The sequence below is a fragment of the Palaemon carinicauda genome, chromosome 3 (genome assembly GCF_036898095.1).
Source record: "Palaemon carinicauda isolate YSFRI2023 chromosome 3, ASM3689809v2, whole genome shotgun sequence".
NCBI lineage: Eukaryota > Metazoa > Arthropoda > Malacostraca > Decapoda > Palaemonidae > Palaemon > Palaemon carinicauda.
Genome location: NC_090727.1, coordinates 86,018,482 through 86,039,828, shown reverse-complemented (window position 1 = coordinate 86,039,828; position 21,347 = coordinate 86,018,482). Strand labels below are relative to the sequence as shown.

The following is a 21,347-nucleotide window of genomic DNA, read 5'->3' as shown; positions in this document are numbered from 1 at the left end:
CTTTTAGCATTAGAGGGTCTTTGACCTCTTTTTTTATGTTCCTTACTTTTAGCATTAGAGGGTCTTTGACCTCTATTTTGAGGCTCCTTACTTTTAGCATTAGAGGGTCTTTGACCTCTATTTTGAGGCTCCTTACTTTTAGCATTAGAGGGTCTTTGACCTCTATTTTGAGGCTCCTTACTTTGAGCATTAAAGGTTCTTTGACCTCTATTTTGAGACTGCTCACTCTCAGCATTAGAGTCTCTTTGATCTCTATTTTGAGGCTTCTTACTTTTAGCATTAGAGGGTCTTTGACCTCTATTCTGAGGCTCCTTACTTTTAGTATTAGAGGCTCTTTAACCTCTAATTTTAACGGTCTTTACTTTTAGCATTAGAGGCTCTTTGACCTCTATTTTGAAACTCCTTTTAGCATTAGAGGGTCTTTGACCTCTATTTTGAGGGTCCTTACTTTCAGCATTAAAGGGTCTTTGACCTCTATTTTGAGGCTCCTTGCGTTTAGCATTAGATGGTCTTTGACCTCTGTTTTGATGTTCCTTACTTTTAGCATTAGAGGCTCTTTGATCTCTTATTTTGAGGCTCCTTACCATGAGCATTAGAGGGTATTTGACCTCTATTTTGAGGCTCCTCACTTTTAGCATTAGAGGCTCTTTGACCTCTATTTTGAGGCTGCTCACTTTTAGCATTAGAGTCTCTTCGACCTCTATTTTGAGGATTTTTACTTTTAGCATTAGAGGCTCTTTGACCTCTATTTTGAGGCTGCTCCCTTTTAGCATTAGTCTCTTTGACCTCTATTTTGAGGCTCCTTACATTTAACATTAGAGGGTCTTTGACCTCTATTTTGAGGCTCTTTACTTTTAGCATTAGAGGCTCTTTGACCTCTATTTTGAGGCTCTTTACATTTAACATTAGAGGGTCTTTGACCTCGATTTTGAGGCTCCTTACTTTTAGCATTAGAGGCTCTTCGACCTCTATTTTGAGGCTCTTTACTTCTAGCATTAGAGGCTCTTTGACCTCTATTTTGAGGCTGCTCACTTTTAGCATTAGTCTTTTTGACCTCTGTTTTGAGGCTCCTTATATTTAACATTAGAGGGTCTTTGACCTCTATTTTGAGGCTGCTCACTTTTGGTATTAGAGTGTCTTTGACCTCTATTTTGAGGCTCCTTACATTTAACATTAGAGGGTCTTTGACCTATTTTGAGGCTTCTTACTTTTAGTGTTAGAGACTCTTTAACCTCTATTTTGAGGCTTCTTACTTTTAGCATTAGAGGGTCTTTGACCTCGATTTTGAGGTGCAGTATCTCCTGCATTAGAGGCTCTTTTACCTCTATTTTGAGGCTCCTTACTTTTAGCATTAGAGGCTCTTTAACCTCTATTTTGAGGCTCCTTACTTTTAGCATTAGAGGCTCTTTGACCTTTATTTTGAGGCTCCATACTTATAGCATTAGAGGCTCTTTGACCTCTATTTTGAGGCTCCTTACTTTTAGCATTAGAGGGTCTTTGACCTCAATTTTGAGGTGCAGTATCTCCTGCATTAGAGGCTCTTTGACCTTTATTTTGAGGCTCCATACTTATAGCATTAGAGGCTCCTTGACCTCTATTTTGAGGCTCCATACTTATAGCATTAGAGGCTCTTTGACCTCTATTTTGAGGCTCCTTACTTTTAGCATTAGAGGCTCTATGACCTCTATTTTGAGGCTCCTTACTTTTAGCATTAGAGGGTCTTTGACCTCTATTTTGAGGCTTCTTATGTCTAGCATTAGAGGTTCTTTCACCTCTATTTTGAGGCTCCTTACTTTTAGCATTAGAGGCTCTTTGACCTCTATTTTGAGGCTCCTTACTTTTAGCATTAGAGGCTCTTTCACCTCTATTTTTAGGCTCCATACTTTAAGCATTAGAGACTCTTTGACCTCTATTTTGAGGCTTCTTACGTTCAGCATTAGAGAATCTTTGACCTCTATTTTGAGGCTCCTTACTTTTAGCATTAGAGGCTGTTTGACCTCTATTTTGAGGCTCCTTACTTGGAGCATTAGAGGCTCTTTGACCTCTATTTTGAGGCTTCTTACGTTTATCATTAGAGGGTCTTTGACCTCTGTTTTGAGGCTCCTTACTTTTAGTACTAGAGGTTCTTTGACCTCTATTTTGAGGGTCCATACTTTTAGTATTAGAGGGTCTTTGACCTCTATTTTGAGGCTCCTTACTTTTAGCATTAGAGGCTCGTTGACCTCTGTTTTAAGGCTCCTTACTTTTAGCATTAGAGGTTCTTTGACCCCTATTTTGAGGTGCTATACTCTAGCATTAGAGTTTCTTTGACCTTTATTTTAATCCCCTTACCTCTAACATTAAAAGATCTTTGACCTTTATTTTTGGGTGCTTTATTTCTAGCACTAGAGGCTCTTTGAGACCTCTGTTTTAAGGCGACTAACCGCTAATAGTAGAGGCTATTTGACCTCAGTTTTTAGGTGACTCACCTCTATAATTAAAGGCTATTTTTTATACTTCTTCATATAAAGGCTTTCCTTCTCTATTCTCTTCTGTCTTTTATAGTTTTCCAAGATCTTCTTTTCTTTGTTCACCAGTCTCCTTCAAGATTTCCAGAGACATTTCAGTGCTGTTTGTCCTCGGTTCGTCAGATTCCTCGGAGAAATCGATGGCTTTCATGTCTTTACCTATAAGGGCGATCGGTAAAGACATGGATGCCATTGATTTCTCGGCATACACTATACGCCATCATACTAAAGTCAACAAAGAGCAACAAAATATGTTTACCAATGCCGTCCTGATATGTTCTATCTTCAATGCCGAATTTTGAAGAAACACACGTCGCTCACCGCTTTGCACCAATGCAATCCAATTATAGGACATCGTCGTTAAACCGCAAGCAAATTATCCTTCGAGGCGCTTACATTATGATCTTCAAAGTTCGCCAACTTCGGCAGCACGTATCCAAACTATCTGTAGATGAAGGTGTTCCGAATAGCCTCCAGTTCATCCTATAGCTGTAACAAAATTCTCACAGTCAGTTACCTGTTCTGCCAGAACGCGACCTCTGTGAGTAAAGTGAAATCCTCCTCCCAATGTTCACTGCGTAAACTTCCATAGCTACAGTACATACAGATCGTGAGGTGTTGCAAGGTATGTTTAAAAAAAAAAAAGAGAGAGAGAGATCAGGTCTTCAGAAGTCTTTTGGAATCCGGGGCGGAGCTGTTCAGAACTGCTCCGGGAAGATTCCGTTCTGGAGTCATTCAGAAGTATATGCTAAGTCTACAGCTATTGCGTCTGAAGTCATTTGGAGAGGAGATTCAGGAAGATTTTCTTCCGAAATCGTTCGGAGATTTCTGGAATCATTCAGAATTCCATTCTAAGTCAATAGAAATTTCTTCTAAATCCTTTTGGTGATGCACGAAGATTTTCTCCCAAAGCCGTTTAGGACTCGCGAAAAATTCTCTATTTTTCTCTGGTTTCAATAGGCCCTAATAATAATAATAATAATAACAATAATAACAACAATAATAATAATAATGAAGATAAGCAGAACACCTTAAAAATTCTGTGGTTTGAAATAAAGGTTGGAAGGAAAAATGTAATTAAATATGATATTTATTACATAAATAAGCCTTTAAAATAACGTAGTAACGGAGTTACAAACAATTGGTTGGAGAACAAGGCAATTCACGTAAATCGTAGGGCGTTTCCTTCGTTCTGCTTCGCTCGCTGTCTGTAAAGATATATTCAGGAAGATTAGTATCTAAAAAGCATGGTCATTTATGTAGAAGAATATACCCATCGGAATAATAACCCACTTAAAATTACCTTACAATTGAGCAACTGAGGTTTACATTAGTATCAGGAAGGAAATAAAAGGGCGGATACATCGAAACCGAACACCATCCTGAAATGAACGGTAAACCTAATATAAATTTGCTCGGTCGTAATATGGGAGACAATTCGTCATAAATATAATCACTCGAAACATTAATGTATTAGACGATTCTCTTACCCAAGTGTTAACAACGTGAATTTATGAATAAGCTAGAGTTACTAGTCCGAGAGCTAAATCACCTGAAAGGACAAGAGAATACGATATATAAAACATATTGACCACAAAAAAAAACTATTACGAATCTTCATAAGATTAAAAATGACAGACAGGTAAAACTTTAATAGGCAACACAAGGCAATGAGAGTTCGCAATGATAACCTTAAAAATAAGCCCTATATATTCTTGGTACTCACCATTGTCGAACCATGCACAAAGGCGTTGCAGATGGATTTTGGCAGATGTTCACAAGAGGGTGACGTAGACCAGGGATCCCAATAAAAGCCTTTAGCCTAAGAAAGGCATGTCGGACAAATCAAAAATGTGGAAACCTTTCCAGGTGAGTGAGGTCTCTGTGTCTCTGTCTCTGACACTGTCGGACGGCCGGGCTGCCTGCCTCCTCGTCGGCGTTTTCGCTCGAGTAAAGCATATGGAAGGAGGAGGAGTTAGCAAACTATCCATCTTTAAAGACTGGACGGCAGGAAAGACAGTTTGATGGTACCAAGAGTAGGGCAATTGAAAATACCAAATTCTTAATAATTACTAGTCTTTCCTGTCGCCATGTGAAAATATGAAATGTCTTGTACAGTCCAGGGGCGAAGATGGGATTTTTTCAGAAATGAAAAAATTCCATCCTGAAACATATATAACAGGACAATTGTAAGAAAAAATACATTTAAGAAATGTAAAAATAATTAAATTAAATACAAGAAAATACAAATACTGAATAAAGATTAAAGCATCTGTCTTGTCCTTTCTTGGCTTAATATAGCAGCCTTTCTTTTGGGCCTTAAGGACGAAGTAACAGAATTACAAACATCAGGAGTAGCTGAATTGGTACTTCCTGTGTTTTCTAGTATTGGAATAATATTATTTACATGCAACCTTGATGTTTGGCCTGTTTTTCCCTTCTTAATAACAGCATGGGTAACTTCACCCAAATCATTCTTAAAAACTTCCAAAATTATGCCTAGAAGATAATTATTCCTTTTGGTATGTTCCTCCTTAATTAATACAACATCGCCAACCTTCAGTAATTTATGAGTAACGGGTCGATACCGCCCCTTCCTGTCAACTGCTTGCTGAATCAGAGTACCTAGAAATTCATTATGATAGGTCTCTATTAAAGTCTGCCTAATTTTACACAACTTTACGTAATTCTGAGAAATAGCTTGATTATCAGGGTAAAATTCTGGATCTTCAACTGAAAGAGGTTGAAGATTAGGGATAAGGTTTAGAGAAGTCAATTCATAGCCTCGCACGAGCTGTTCCGGCGTTATTGGTTCGGGCACATTGTCAGTCTCAGCACGAACAGCTTCTTTGAAGGCTATAGGTCGTCGATTAATGAGATGCACAATATTACAGACAAGAAATTCAAAGTCTACATACGTCAATATAAAATTCTTAATTGCTCCAAACATTAATCTTTTGACCATTTTTACACAGACTTCTACTAATGATCCCAATTCACTGCAGCCTTTGAAATATTGCTGAAAGGAGAGGGGTTTTACATTATTTTCCTCAAAATATAATTGCGTCTGAGGGTCACTAATGAAGGAAGTTATGGTATTACCTCCTGCCACCAACTGAGTCCCAAGATCACTAATACAAAGTTGAGGAATCCCGTACTCAAAGCAGTGTAGCTGAAATGCTCTTAAAAATTCTGCAACATTCAAACTCCTGCAAATTTTGAGGTTAACTGCCCTAGACCAAGTACAGGTGATACATAGTAACCAAACCTTACGGGTCTCTTTTCCATCCTTCGTATTGAAGGGTCCTAGATAATCCATAAATATGTTAGAAAAAGGAACCGTAGGAGGATCTGCTCTGAAGTCTCTGTAAAAGTTCTGATTTAACCTTATGTAACGATTATTAAACCTACGACAATGGACACACTGTTTAAGAGCCTTTTTCACAACTGAGAAATGTTTAGGGATGTAATAATGCTTTCTGAGCTCTGTTAATACAGAATAACATCCTGAATGTAATAATTTGAGGTGTGCATCCCAAATAATTAGTTTGGTCAAATGACTGTCTGGGTGCAATAATAAAGGGTAATTTCCACTTAAGCCATAATTCCATTTTTTGAATTTACTCTTAACTCTCAGAAGACCCTGTGAATCTAAAAATACATTAAGTTGCGTTATAATAGGAGGAATGTCTTTTCTGGAATTAAGACCATGCTGTAGGTAAGAATATACCTCAGGATAATGCTTCCTTTGTTCATTGTTTAACAAGTAATTTATAGCCTGGGCAAAGTAATTAGCGACTGGTGAGCAAGCAATTTTCGCTTTCAGCTTCCACTTGTGCACCACTAAGAAAATATTGCGAAAAATCAATACTAGTTTCCTGAAATTGGAATAATTATTAATATCAATAAGATTGTTAGCAACTTCAATAACCTGAGCTGTGGAAGGAGTTGCTTGAACTTCAGTGGGCATCTCAAATGCTGGTATGGTAGTTGACAATTCTGGAACTTCATTTATACTTAAATTTGGTCCTGAAAAAAAGCAAGAATTTTGCAACTGGTTGTATGACACACATCTGGTGATTATGTCCGCAGGATTGTTTTTCCCTGAAATAAAGCTAAATTTTATAGGAACCGTTTCACACATTCTTTGTATATTATGAAGTCTATTTACGACAAATGGAGAATGTTTATTTAATTTGTCCAATTTCAAGGCAGCAGAGTTCAGCCAATGTAAGGCACAGAGAGAATCAGTATATACGTAAATATTATTAACCTTTAAGGGTTTTAAGCAAGCAGATCCAGACAAATCTTTGTAAATCTCAAGAGCACACTCAACACTTAAATGTATTGCGTTAAGTTCCAGAGAGGGCATGGATTTACTCTTAAGTTGCTTATTTACAAGTCGGTTTTTGGCATGTATAAAGCTTAAGCGATTGGATTCAATATGCTGTAAATAGAGTACACAACCAAATATGTCCTTACTTGCATCTGAAAAAATATAAATATCATAATTGCCATCTCGTGGACCAACACACCTAGCAATTTTTAAAGGAGGAGCTCTGTTGGTTTGCCTGCAAATATTAATCCATTCTCTCTGCAATTCTTGCGTTAATGGTTGATCCCAATGTAAATTCTTTTGACACTGTAATTGATGCATGAACAATCTACAGCGGTTAAACAATGGCATATTAAAACCAAAAAGGTCAAACTGTGAAGCAATTGTTTGTAAAAGAGACCTTTTAGTATTAGCATTGGGATCAAGAAAAATTGGTTTAGTGAAAATTTCGTCGGAACATCGATCCCAGTTTAAACCAAACAACTTGTTACGTAAAGGCGTAGCTGCCTCGGCTTCGCGGTCCACTTCATCCTGTAAAGTTGAATCATTAGTTACAACCTGCTGAATGTCAAATTTATAGGGATTGAATATATTCGAAAGCTGTTTATACGACCACTCTAACTCCTCTGAAGTATTGGCAGTAATGGCCCCATTGTCCATATAAATCATGGAATAGATAGATTTCTTTAAATCTGCTATTCGAGAATCCTCTGAAGGTTGTAAAACAAGTATGTAATATAATGAAATCATTAATAAAAAGGGACTACATCTAAGGCCAAAAGGTAATCTTACATTCTTAAAAGCCAATAAGGAAAAATCGCCTTGATTCACATTTTTGTACCAAAAAAATAACAACTTAGACTGATCAGTTTCTGTTAAAGATAACATATTAAAGGCTTTCTTAAGGTCAAATATGAGTAACTTTTGGTCAAATCTAAGCTGTAAAAAGGAAGATGACAATTTTTGGTTTAACGTAGGCCCTGAATACATGCACTGGTTATGTGACAAAGATATATTATTAGAAGAATCCCTAAGGTTGGACAAAAATACAATCCTACATTTAGTACTATCCCTATCCAGCTTAAAGATAGGCATGTGTGGTAAAAAAGAATGTTGAGGATTCTCACTTTTAAACACCTCTAAATCATAAATGGGTTCAATTATGCCTGCCTTCAATTGCTCCTTAATTGTTTGGTCAACGAGCTGCAAACGTTCTGGATGTCGTTTAAGTCTCTTGAGGTTAGACCTTAATATCAACTTGGATAGATTTTCATTCTTTGAAAGTAAATGAGAAACTTTCCCATTCCACAGCAAGGGAACGATAATACGTCCATCAGACTCCCTACGACGAAGGGTTTTGATGGTAAATTCGACCAACTGGTTATTAAGTTCAATACTTTCATCATTGTAGGAATTCTGATCGTAATTTAAGTAATAATTGCATTCAGACTCTAGAAGTTGATCAGTGGCCTGTTGCAGTGGTTTCTCCATAAGCATGCCTCTTTCGTTTATTACAGAAAATGAACAGTTTACCTCAAAGTTAGTATTAATGTCATCATCGGCAAAAATATCAACTTTAGAGTTCAGCAGAAAGGAACTACTCTGGATATGAATAGCAGAACTACACTCAAATGGGTTACTAACAGCCGAGGTTTGCACTCTCGTATCAGCTAAATTATCAATATTCTTAATCATTAAATCAATGCTACCAGACAGCAAAATACCTGCATGACACTCTGTATACATCGATGAATTTATTCCTCCAAAAACTGTATCTGTACCTGCAATACAATAAGCGAAGTCTGTACCTAAAATGAGCTGAACATTATCAATTTCATGAGAAAATTTATCAAGGAATTGATCAGCTAATTTAACACCTTGTGCCTGAAATTTATCAACTAATCTACCAAGCAGAGGTAATTTCAATGCTACATTAATGTTTGGTACAACCAAGCAATAAATTATAAAGGATTTATCTCCAATCGTAACAGGAACTTCAACAATTTCAGTAAAATACTCCTTGTTACCATTAAACCCATTAACTGTTAGCTTTACTGTAGAGTTAATGATTTTAAGATTATTCTCCTCCGCCAATTTCTTAGTGACAAACGTGCTCTGCGAACCACTGTCCTTCAGTCCTCTGTAAACAGTCCCCCCAACTTTAAATGAAAAAGTGGGTAAAATTGAATCACCATGACAAGTGGGAAGGACGGCAACACCGCTGCTTATTTGAGGAGAAGTTTCTACCTTGGATTTGCAGTTATTAATATTATTAGAGTTTCTGCCTGGTGACGGACTCCTATCACACAGATAAGTCATATGCCAGCTGTTACAATTTGAACAGCGTCTCTTGAATTTAAAACGGCACTTACCGGAGACATGATTAAACTGGCCGCATTTTACACATCCATTTTTAGACTTTAAAATATGCACTTTATCTGTAGAAGAAAGAAAATTAGGGCACTTATGAATAAAGTGAAATTTATCAGTATTTCCAACCGTAGAACACAAAGAACACAGAGGCGAGGACCTGTCATTATCATATGTTACTGCTTCCGCAGCTCTCTCTTTACGAAGAGGGAGTGTTAATGTCTTGACAGGTGAAGCTTTACATTTCAAACTTTCAACACCTTTCCCGTCATTTTCGTACCTTTCGCAAGCTGCAAAGAAATGTGAAATAATGTCATTTAAGGAAGGATGAGTCTTTCCTGTAATATTAATAAGATGGCGCTGAAAGCGACCATTTAAGCCATGCCAAGCAAAATATCTGACAAATTCATCCGCTCCAATGTTAAAAGTCTTGACTGCTTCGCATACTGATCGGAGGATGGAAATAAATGTGAAGGGATCATCACCCTCTCTTAGACTTAACTCCGTAATTTTCCTAATTGCGTTGTTTTTACAAACCTCCTTAGAAGCAAAGGCGGAAATCAATAATTCTTTGGCATCTACATAACGCTGTTTGTCAGCTTCCAGAGAACATAATAAAGTCTTTGCTCGACCGTCTATCTGTTGCTTCAACAATAAAAGTAAATCTCTGTCTGGATACTGAAATGCATTAGTTGTAGCCTCAAACTCTGCTATAAATTTCAAGAAATCTTCTCCTTCTTTGCTTGTAAACTTAGGAAGAGGAGCTGTTGGCTGTTTCAGTAAACTGCGGGCCACGTCGGGAATATTAGAACCATTATTACCCCTGGAAATCTCAAGTAATGGTAAACAATACTCAATTTTATCTAAATAATCCTGGCAACTTGTTAATTCTGGCTCTAACTCTGCTTCATCAGATACGTCAGGAAATTTCTTCAAGAGGATATGATCATCTAGCTCTGACAGCTTGTTTCTATAATTAACAAGAAGACCTTTAATAGCTAACTTTTCTTCTTTTGTAAGGGCAGAATAGGTGTCAGACCTATTGAATTGTTCGGTGACTTTTCTCCGAATGACTTTTCGTTGTCCAATCAGTACCTGTAAGTTAGCCATTATAACAAACGTATAACAAATGCAAAATAATAAATGGAAATGAAAAATAAGTGGCTGTCAATATTAATTCTGAGAGTAACGAGAATAAGCAGATGTCTTTTGTCATTCGTCTTTGTGTATTTTGTCAAAAAGACATACATTCGACTGTCGAGGTCGGTAACCGTCACTCTAGTAATAAATTTTGTTAAAAGTACCTCAGACATTGTTTATGGGGACATGAATGCACCCTGAGGGAACTTTGAGCTGTTGGGGACGTGGCGCTTCAAGGAGTGGAAACGATCTTCACGCCCTCCGATCCAAGTATTGTTGCCCTCCATAATGTAAACATAGGACTCGGCAGCTTTACAGGTGTTTTATGACTGCCTGAGAATAAGAGAGGCTCTTTTCCTATTGATTAAAATAATGTCTATGAATAAAGGGGAGGAGTCTCTCCTGTACATTCCTTTATTGTACTGATTATGAGTTAATCTGTCATCTTGACATCATTCTTGTACTGAAGTGAAATGGATTGTAAGAGAGATTGAATTTGATTTATTATACGAAATGGCATATATTTAATTGTACCGAGTATTGAAACAATACTAGAATACAAACAAAACGGCGATTGTAAATGATTATGGCAAAGATAATTCTTTGATAACGTATATGATGGAAGGAACTTCTTTAATAATAATAAAATATCCTAACAATGAAAAGAGGAGATTTAAAAACGTGTAATATCTGATTTATCCCATTTAAGTTTTAAGTAATAAGTGGCCCAATTACGTAAAATCATGTTGCCTACGGGAAAGTAATAAATTAATTATTCAACATGAACCAGAATTGCACCTTTACACAGAATACAGAGTAATTTTGAGAGTAAAATTAATTTTTTTTTAGCAGCTATTACATTGGTATGGATTTTCTTACAACATACAGTACTTGACATTTCCCTTGTTACATATTGTATAAGCATTTAACAGAATCGTTTTTAAAGGAGTTGCCCCGCCCCGAGCAATATGCCTTGCAATCGTTGATTATATGTTCCATTCTAGTCTATATATATATATTTCCTTTTGTCCTTCCATGTGGTGAAGTGACCTTCCAACGAGAGGTTCGTTTGATTTGCCATCAGTCGAACGTATCCATGATTTCCATAAAATTTGACATTCCCATTTTTTGAGCATTTCCATTATTTTGACTTCGGTACTTCACATAACGTTTCATTTGTAGGTAGCGTTTCTGTTCTACACTAAAGGTTATCACCCTCTTAAGTTGATTTTGCAATTAACAATTCACAGAAATTTTCAATGAATATCTTTTTGTAGTTTTGATGTAATTTGAGTATGTCCTACCCTTTCTTTACTGCATTGACGTTTAGTGAGAAATCCTATTTGTCATTTCATGCTGAATGTCAACGCCTTTCACCGCTGCCTTCATTCATTTTATTTACAACATAATTCACACAAAAAAAGGCTACATTACACCACAAGGACACAGACAACTCTCTCTCTCTCTCTCTCTCTCTCTCTCTCTCTCTCTCTCTCTCTCTCTCTCTCTCTCTCTCTCTCTCTCTCTCTCTCAATTAAAAATTCAATCAAGTTAATGGTAGACTCATTGGGGTTTTATTTCATCCTTTGACCAAGTTTCATTTCTTGTCTAATTTAAGTGATCAGAGGACTGAGCTGATTTCAGCATATCTCCCTGTCAAGACCTTCCTAGAATTGGATTGCAATCGACAAGTGTTATATTTTTCCAAACATTAGTGGACGGACGAATGTTGAGATTGAATGAAGATACGTCCGTATTTAATTATCTGGCCTCGTCAAATCTCAGGCATATGTAGTAGGTTGGCAGGGCACGATCCACCCGTTGAGACACAACCGCTTGAGAGTTATGGGGTCCTTTGACTGTCCAGACAGTACTACATTGGATCCTTCTCTCTGGTTATGGTCCATTTTCCACTTGTCTACACACACATCGAATAGTCTGGCCTATTTTTTTTTTTACATACTCTCTGTCCTCACACACCTGATAACACTAAGAATACCAAACAATTCTTCTTCACCCAAGGGGTTGCTGCACTGTAATTGTTTAGTGGCCACTTTACTCTTTGTAAAGGTAGAAGAGACTAGCTATGGTAAGCAGCTCTTCTAGGAGAAGGATACTCCAAAATCAAACCATTGTTCTCTAGTCTTGGGTAGTGCCTTAGCCTCTGTACCATGGCCTTCCAATGACTTGATTTAGAGTTCTCTTGCTTGAGGGTACACTCGGGCACACTATTCCATATTATTTATCTTATCGTTTTGTTAAACTTTTTATAGTTTATATAGGAGGTATTCATTTTAATGTTGTTACTGTTCTTGAAATATTTTATTTTTCCTTGTTTCCTTTCTTCACTGGGGTATTTTTCCTGTTGGAGCCCCTGGGCTTATAGCATCCTGCTTTTCCAACTAGGGTTGTAGCTTAGAAAATAGTAATAATAATAATAATAATAATAATAATAATAATAATAATAATATGCCTCCTAGGCATCATCATCATCATTATCATCCTCTTCTCCTCCTACCCCTATTGACGCAAAGGACCTTGGTTAGATATCACCAGTCGTCTCTATCTTGAGCTTTTAAATCAATACTTCTCCATTCATCATCTACTTTACGCTTCATAGTCCTCAGCCATGTCCTTTGTGGAGCCCAGTTGAAAGTTTGGTGAACTAATCTCTCTTGGGGAGTGCGTAGAGCATGCCCAAACAATCTCCATCTACTCCTCACCATGATCTCATCCACATATGGCACTCGAGTAATCTCTCGTATAGTTTCATTTTTAATCCTGTCCTGTTATTTAACAATCAATATTCTTCTGAGGGCTTTGCTCTCAAATCTAGTAAATTTGTGTGAGATTGTTTCATTGTCATACCACGACTCATATCCATACAGTAACACCAATCTCACTAAACTGATAGATAGCATGATTTTTATCTATAATATCAGGCTATTTGGTTTCCAAATTTTACCTAACCAAGACATTTTCTGATTTGCTTTTTTTAATCTTTCATTGAACTCAAATTCTAAGGATCCTGTATTAGAGATCATAGTTCCTAAATATTTAAATGATTCCACATCATTAATCATTTCTTCCTCCAATGATATTCCATCTTCCATTGCATATTCCGTTCTTATCATCTCTGTCTTTCTTCTTTTTATCTTGAGCCCAACCTCATGTGATATTTCATGCATTCTGGTATGCAAGCTTTGCAAGTCCTTTAGTGTTTTGCTAATAAGGACAGCGTCATCAGCATACATGTACTATATATATTTATATGCACACATGAACACAGACACATTTATATATATATATATATATATATATATATATATATATATATATATCATATTTTACTTTTGTTTTAATGTTTTCCAATACAATAAACGGGAGAACGCTGTAAACCCCATAATAGCCTGAGCATTTGTTGATTTTCACTAAAGAGGTGAAATGGTGATTACTATTGGCCTCAAGAAAATACTCATTCACCATTTCAGGGCCATTTCCTCCCATCAAGGGGTTTCACAACCCTTAACTAGTCACCCCATTTCCTTGAGATTTAATATACTTTACATGCACTATAAACAATTAACACTTATGATGGTATCATTATCAAGATTGTACTGCTTACTACCACCACTAGATTCATCTGACGTAAGTAATTGTTGTTAGTCTCATAAGTTTCATTCTCCATTTATAGGTATTTCCGCTTCCTTATTATGACATGTGTACAATGATCTAAAAGGCCATGTTGACCCTTTGTAGTACAGCAAATCCCAGGTTGTACCGCTTACTACCTCTTTGACAGAAGTCAGTCTGATCCTATCAGTCTGAACTGACTGACCACAATCCTCCAGTTATCAGTTAAATGATCCGTGAGGCAGATATTTGTTTTTCTTCAGAGCAATTCCCTGTTATAGGGAACACGGCTTATTGTTGAAAAAATGAATATATATACATATTTACATGTATTTGTTTTTATATACTGTATATATACATACATATATATGTATATATATGTATATATATATATATATACTATATATATATATATATATATATATATATATATATATATATATATATATATATATATATATATATATTTAGAGAGAGAGAGAGAGAGAGAGAGAGAGAGAGAGAGAGAGAGAGAGAGAGAGAGAGAGAGAGAGAGGAATTTAATTTGAAAACAAGATTTCTTGTGGTGTTGAGTGGTTCCCTTTGAGTAGAGCCGTAGCGCACCTCACTCCAGTGCACTGTAGGCAGTTATTAAATTACTCGGCATGTTTTGACGTATCCCGACGTCATGTCATAGTAGGGAAGGGGTTAAATTGTCTTACCAACGTCCCTTCGACCTCTAGCTGCGCTCGCTTTGAGTCCTCAAATTCACCACCGTTTCCTCTTCCTTTTTTCCACTTTGCTGTCGTATGATACTTCCCGATTCGATTGTAGACGCACTGAATCTGCTAGCTTAACATGTGCCCTTGTCACTTGTTGACACTCACCCATGCCCACCAAGGTTGTGTTAAGCTTATAAGCCATGAATAGCTGCTTTTTTGGACACCCACTGAATAACATCAGAAGTTTTATGTCCATACAAATTATAAGGTAATTTACTGTGCTAAAGCTGTCATAGTTTTCGCCTTTTCCTCTAGCATCAGCAGATTAGTTCAACGATCTGATAAGACAGATATGAAGTGAGTACTTTAGAAATGCGTCAGCTGAAGCATTGCCTTAAAATTTCTGACCTAAAAAAAAATAGAATTTAAGATAGTGACATTAAACTTGTTGCCGGCAAACCTCCTAGAGAAATATATTGATTTTAAATGAAACATAACCTGTAAAATCCCGCTGCTCTATTTGGTAACCTGAGCAAATGAAGAAACGCCAGAAAATAACTTTATGACGTAGATGGAATTACTTTTGGAGTAGTTAACTGTTGGGATATTGTATATATTCATGTTAAGAGTAGTTAACTATTGAGATACTATATTTATTCATTTTAATTTTTCTTTTGCATCTTCCTATTTGCTCTATTTCATAGTTATCACAATTTGAATGATATAGTTTACCAGAACAGGCAGTCATCTGTCATAAAAAAACACGTCTTAATTGGTAATTTTTAAACTGTTGTTGCAGTAATTTACTTTACCTTTCAAACACCACATTTCCGGCATTTCCATAAAATACTTGATATAATGAGCCTGAAGTGGAAGCTTGTGTTGTAAAACGGTCACGAGAACATGAAGCTCTTCTTCTCTCTCTTGACCCAGTTTTGTAATTTATTTTTCATAAAAATCTATAATGAATCTGTACCGATTTTGTAGAGGCTAATTTTACTTGAACTGATTCTACCCTTTGTTTACAGTCATTATTAGCCATTAGGGATAAGCCCTTTATTCGTTGATGGAATTTTCCCGCCGATTCCAGTATACTCTCTCTCTCTCTCTCTCTCTCTCTCTCTCTCTCTCTCTCTCTCTCTCTCTCTCTCTCCACCGATAGATCTGAAAGCTAATTAAACCGGTGTTTGGCTAGCTTGAATTTTGTCGCTTAGATTGATCCAGTTTCATAATGTATGTTGAATGTTTGATCAGATGATGGAGATACCATCCACTTCCTGTTCTCTGGAGTACTGTAACGCATACAAGGAATTTCATTAGGTAAACTCTTGTATGCTTCTAGTTTCTGTTTACTCTAGTTTATATCCAGTTTGAGAGAGAGAGAGAGAGAGAGAGAGAGAGAGAGAGAGAGAGAGAGCGAGAGAGAGAGAGAGAGAGTATAGCACAGAGTACTCTTATTTGTTACAGAGTAACCTATCGAATAAATGCCATAATGCTCCTTTTTTAAGCTCCAATAACGAAACCACTGCACCAGCGTTTTGTACTCGTAAACCCGAAGTGACAACTATGATGGCAGGATTACCAACGGCTTTTATCCATTAGAGCCATCGAGTCTACCTGTTATATCTTATGTGTATTTATGATACGCACGCACGCGCGAGCACACACATACACACACACATTATATATATATATATATATACATATATATATATATATATATATATATATATATATATATATATATATACAGTATATAATATATATATATATATATATATATATATATATATATATATATATATATATATATATATATATATATATATTCAGCTCTAATCTATTTCCCCTAACCAAAAAAATTTCAATAATAAGTCGGTCACTGCCATATTCCTACTCAGAATTAAGATTGGTGATGGAACCTCTTGTATAGAAGACTTTCGTGGCATCAACCACTTCATATAACTACATAGAGGGCTCATCCTGAGCTCTTCCAACACTCCATCATACGGTCTATTGCACTTTATGGATATTCGGCCTCTTTGTTTTTCTTTCATTTCCACCGAATATATCCACGTGACTTCCATAAAGGAGATTTGGCTCCATAAACTCTTCAAGCCTTCATTCTAACCCTCCAACGATACTCCTCTTTTGCTCTTGTTATGCTACCTCCCATGCTTTGTTAATCCGTAACTCATCTCTTCTCTCTTCATACTATTATTCATTATATTTACTCATAAATATCCTTGACAATCAAATGCTCTCCATCATCCACTGTAACAATCATTGTTACACTTTTTGTGATTACCCGTCACCCATATTTCCATGCTCGTTTTCACATTTAATCGCAACATTCTCCTTTTCCTAACACTAGCGCTCTTCGTTTGCAGTTTTCGTTCAGTATCCATAATCGGTAATACATTATCTGAAAATATAATTTGAAACAGGAATATATATATATACAGTGATACCTCGGTACTCGACCATAATCCGTTCGAGATCCGTGTTCGACCTCCGATTTGTTCGAGTACCGAATTTTTTTTCCCCATAAGAAATAATGGTATATATTCTATTCCGTTCCCAAGCACTCGAACAGGCCCAAAATATTAATAAAACGTGTACCTAAACAACAATAATTATCTAAATGTGTATGAAATTGGTCAGAAAATCCTATAAAACAATTTTAAACCATTTACTGTACTAAAATAAAACAATTTTAAACCATTTTCTGTACTGTAGTGAACATACCTTTGAGCAGCGGTTCGATGGCATACAGGGATGGATGTGGAGAGGATGGAAGGGGGAGGTTACTGCTTGGAAGGAGAGTCCCCTTCCATGATGTGGCGGGGTAGTTCTCCTTCAGGAGTTGTTTCTCTCTCCAATGAAAGGGTGGGCAGATCTATTTCAGGGGTTTCTTCTCTTCTTTGTCTCTTCTTTGGAGGAGAAACAGGCTTTGATGTAGCAGCTTTCTTTTCTTTTGTGAAAAACTGGTCTATTGTTAATTGTTTCTTCCTCCTCTGCAGTATTCTTCGAAAATGATACATGACACTATCATTAAACATATGCACTGCCCGGTTTGCTACTGCAATTTCTGGGTGGTATTTTTCAGCAAAAGCCTGCACATCTGCCCACTTGGAACAAATTTCATTGATGAGAGAACTTGGAACATCCTCCCTTACCTCATCCTCTTCTGAAGATTCCTGCTCCACAATCAGATCCTGCTGCTGTTGTTGTTGCAGGTGCAACAATTCCTCCACAGTCAACTCGGTAGAATGGCTTTCTACAAGCTCATCAATATCATCCTTGTCGACCTCAAGCCCCAAACTCCTGCCCATGACAACAATTTCCTCAACGACATCAGTGTCATCAGAAATTACAGGGGTAGCAGTGCTTGGACCCGCCTCTGGTTGGAAACCTTCAAACTCCCTCTCTGTGACACATGATGGCCACAGCTTACGCCAGGCAGAGTTCAATGTCCTATAGGTCACACCTCGCCAAGCTTGGTCAATCATGTTAACAGAGTTGAGGATGCTGAAGTGTTCCTTCCAGAATTCCTTTAGGGTCAACTTCGTGTCACTGGTCACTTCAAAACACTTTCTGAAAAGGGCCTTGGTATAGAGTTTTTTGAAGTTTGAAATGACCTGTTGGTCCATGGGCTGGAGTATGGGAGTAGTATTGGGGGGCAAGAATTTGATTTTGATAAAGCTGTATTCTTCTTTCAAGTCATCCTCGAGACCTGGAGGATGTGCAGGAGCATTGTCCATAACCAGAAGACATTTCATTGGCAAGCTCTTTTCAATGAGGTAAGCCTTAACCTGGGGGGCAAACACTTCGTTTATCCACTCAGTAAAGAATTGTCTTGTGACCCAAGATTTAGTGTTCGAGCGCCACATAACTGGTAGTGCACTTTTACAAATATTATTTCGTTTGAACACCCGGGGGTTGTCCGAGTGGTACACTAACAAGGGTTTGATCTTGCAATCGCCACTTGCATTTGCACACAGCAACAATGTTAGCCTATCTTTCATTGGCTTGTGACCTGGCATCTTCGTCTCGTCCTTGGTAATGTACGTATTGGCTGGCATTTTCTTCCAAAATAACCCAGTCTCATCACAATTAAAGACTTGTTGTGCGATCAAATTTTGTTCATTTATGTACCGATCGAATTCCCCCACGTATTTATCGGCTGCAATTTGATCCGAACTAGCTGCCTCCCCATGCCTAGTAACACGATGAATACCTGTTCTATTACGAAACTTTTCAAACCAACCCCTGCTCGCTTTAAATGTAAATGAATCACTTTCACTGGTACTCGGACTTTTCTTCACTAATTCTTCATAGATATGCAACGCTTTTTCACAAATGAACGCTTCACTAACACTTTCCCCGGCCAACTGTTTTTCTTTAATAAATATTAAAAGCAACTTTTCCATCTCCTCAATCACTTGTGGCCTTTGCTTAGTTACCGCCGTAACTCCCGTTGCAACATTCGCCTTCTTAATCATTTCTTTATGCTTTAAAAACGTAGAAATGGTCGACTTCGCCATTCCGTATTCTACCGCTAAATCGGACACTCGTACACCATTCTCATATTTCGCTATAATTTCCTTCTTCAACTCGATCGTTGTTCGCACTGTTTTCCTCTTCTCCTTCCCCTTAACACTCATTACTTTCTTGGGACTCATTATGAAAGCTAAAAAAGCAATTAAAAGCACTGAAAATCACTAAATCACAACGAATGCTGATCGCGCGTTGTCTGAGTGACGCTCTCGAGAGAACTGATGCTTCCCGAACAAGCGAGAGTGGCCGAGATGGCGCGATCATCACAAAGCCCATGCGGTCGTCACGTGTTCGGCTGGTCGAGTACCGAATTTTTGGTCGAGCACCGCAGCAAAAATTTCTCGAAAATTTTGGTCGAACTCCGAATTGTTCGAGTATAGAGTCGTTCGACTACCGAGGTATCACTGTATATATATATATATATATATATATATATATATATATATATTTGATAAAGTAAGGATAATATATCACGAAGGTACAGTCCCCTTTCAAAATTGTCAATAACTACATAATATGAAGAAGGAAATTTCAATAAGTCATTACATTATTATTACCAGCACTTTTACATACACAGAAGGAGAGGTCCCCATAAAGGCAGTCCATAAGGCGTAGAAAAGTGTCCCCAGCATTACGAAGTCCAAAACAGGAGGGGGTTGGTGATGGCAGTCTTGGTGTTGTCTTCTGGGTTCATGGCCATCTGATAGTACCCTTTCAGAAGGTCGAGCGTGGAGAAAACATTTGCTTTGTGCAAGTAGGAGGTCACGTCGGCTAATTTTGAGAAGGGATACTGATCCGGTTTTGTCTGCATGATCAGGCGCATGTTATCCCCACACGGGCACAAAGAGCCATTTTATTTCAGGACGTTATGTAAGGGTGACAACCCTGGGCTGTAGGCCTTTTGGCAAAGGCTCATTTTTTTTCATTTCAGTGAATGTTTATTTAGCTGCTGCCAAACTGTCCGGTGGCAGACGCCAGAATCTGACGAACCCTGTGGGCCCCGTCATCTTGATATGGTGATAGATACTGTGTTTGGCAGAAACCATGGGCGTTTGACGAAGTTCCTGACTGAAAACTTCCTGATACGACGTAATGAAATGGGGGGTAGGTATCTATGGTTGTGTTGATGTGGAGAGCGAGGTTAGAGGGGTCTGGTTGGAGAGGTGTTGAGGAGTATGAATTCGCGTTCACTAACCATCAGTGATTGACATCAACCAGGAGTTGGGAATGTGAGAGGAGATCTGCACCAAGAATTGGAATTGCGACGTCAGCAGGAAGAAACTAACGATTATATTTGGTGCTTCCAAATGATAATGTGAGGGGTTCATAACAGTGGTTAGGTGTGACAGATCCGATGGCAGCTACTAGGTGGACGTCGGCAGACTTAGGCAGACTATGTTGTGTACTGGAGAGTGGCCTTGGCAGAAGAGAATGGCAAGCACCCATGTCTACCAAAAATTGCATCCCCTTACCTGCATTATGTAAAAACACAAGATTAGTGACTGGGGAGGCAACTGCTACAAGCAATGACCTACTTACACGTTTTTTTTTGGCCACTGACAACTTTTCGCACGTTTCTTCGCAGCAGCCCCGAATCTGTAATGGTGGTAGTATAACTGCCGCCAATGGCCGTCAGTAAGTGGTTGGAGAAGTCGTGAGTAAGCGTGGGATGGTATATGTGTTTGGTGGGTGCCTTTTTTCCTTCTCTGGCACATCATGGGGTGGGTGTCTGTTTCCTATCGCATTCACATCACCATCGGTCGATGTTGAATAGTTGTCCACTTCGTCAGGAGTGGAGGATTTGATGGAGGCCTTAAAGGTGGTGAAATGGCTGTCCATAAGGGCGTTGACTTGGTCATCAGGTCCTTCATGGGCAAAATATCAAAATCGGAGATGGCAGCTTGTACAGGTTCGGGTAGGCGCCGTACCAAAAGGTCATGAAGTAGATTCACTTTGAGGAGAGCCATCTGCGGCAGGTTGCAGGCGAGCGATACTGGTCATTTCCCTTAGGGCGAACGACTGAGGTGAAAAAGTTTGGCTATACGGGCTGCTGGCGATGGTGAGTAGTGCTTTAAGAGGTATATTTTGAGGGCATCGTAT

General features: G+C 37.9%; 1 protein-coding gene across 1 annotated transcript; it reads right to left on the bottom strand.

Annotated features, from left to right (window-relative positions):
* Positions 1-3,584: 3,584 nt before the first annotated feature.
* Positions 3,585-10,293, bottom strand: LOC137638365 (uncharacterized). The gene is made up of 2 exons (XM_068370396.1): positions 4,234-10,293; positions 3,585-4,059 (listed from the first exon to the last, which is right to left on the bottom strand). The coding sequence occupies exon 1, from the start codon at positions 9,160-9,162 to the stop codon at positions 4,771-4,773; it is 4,392 nt and encodes a 1,463-aa protein (XP_068226497.1). The 5' UTR covers positions 9,163-10,293; the 3' UTR covers positions 3,585-4,059; positions 4,234-4,770.
* Between the last annotated feature and the right edge of the window lie 11,054 nt (positions 10,294-21,347).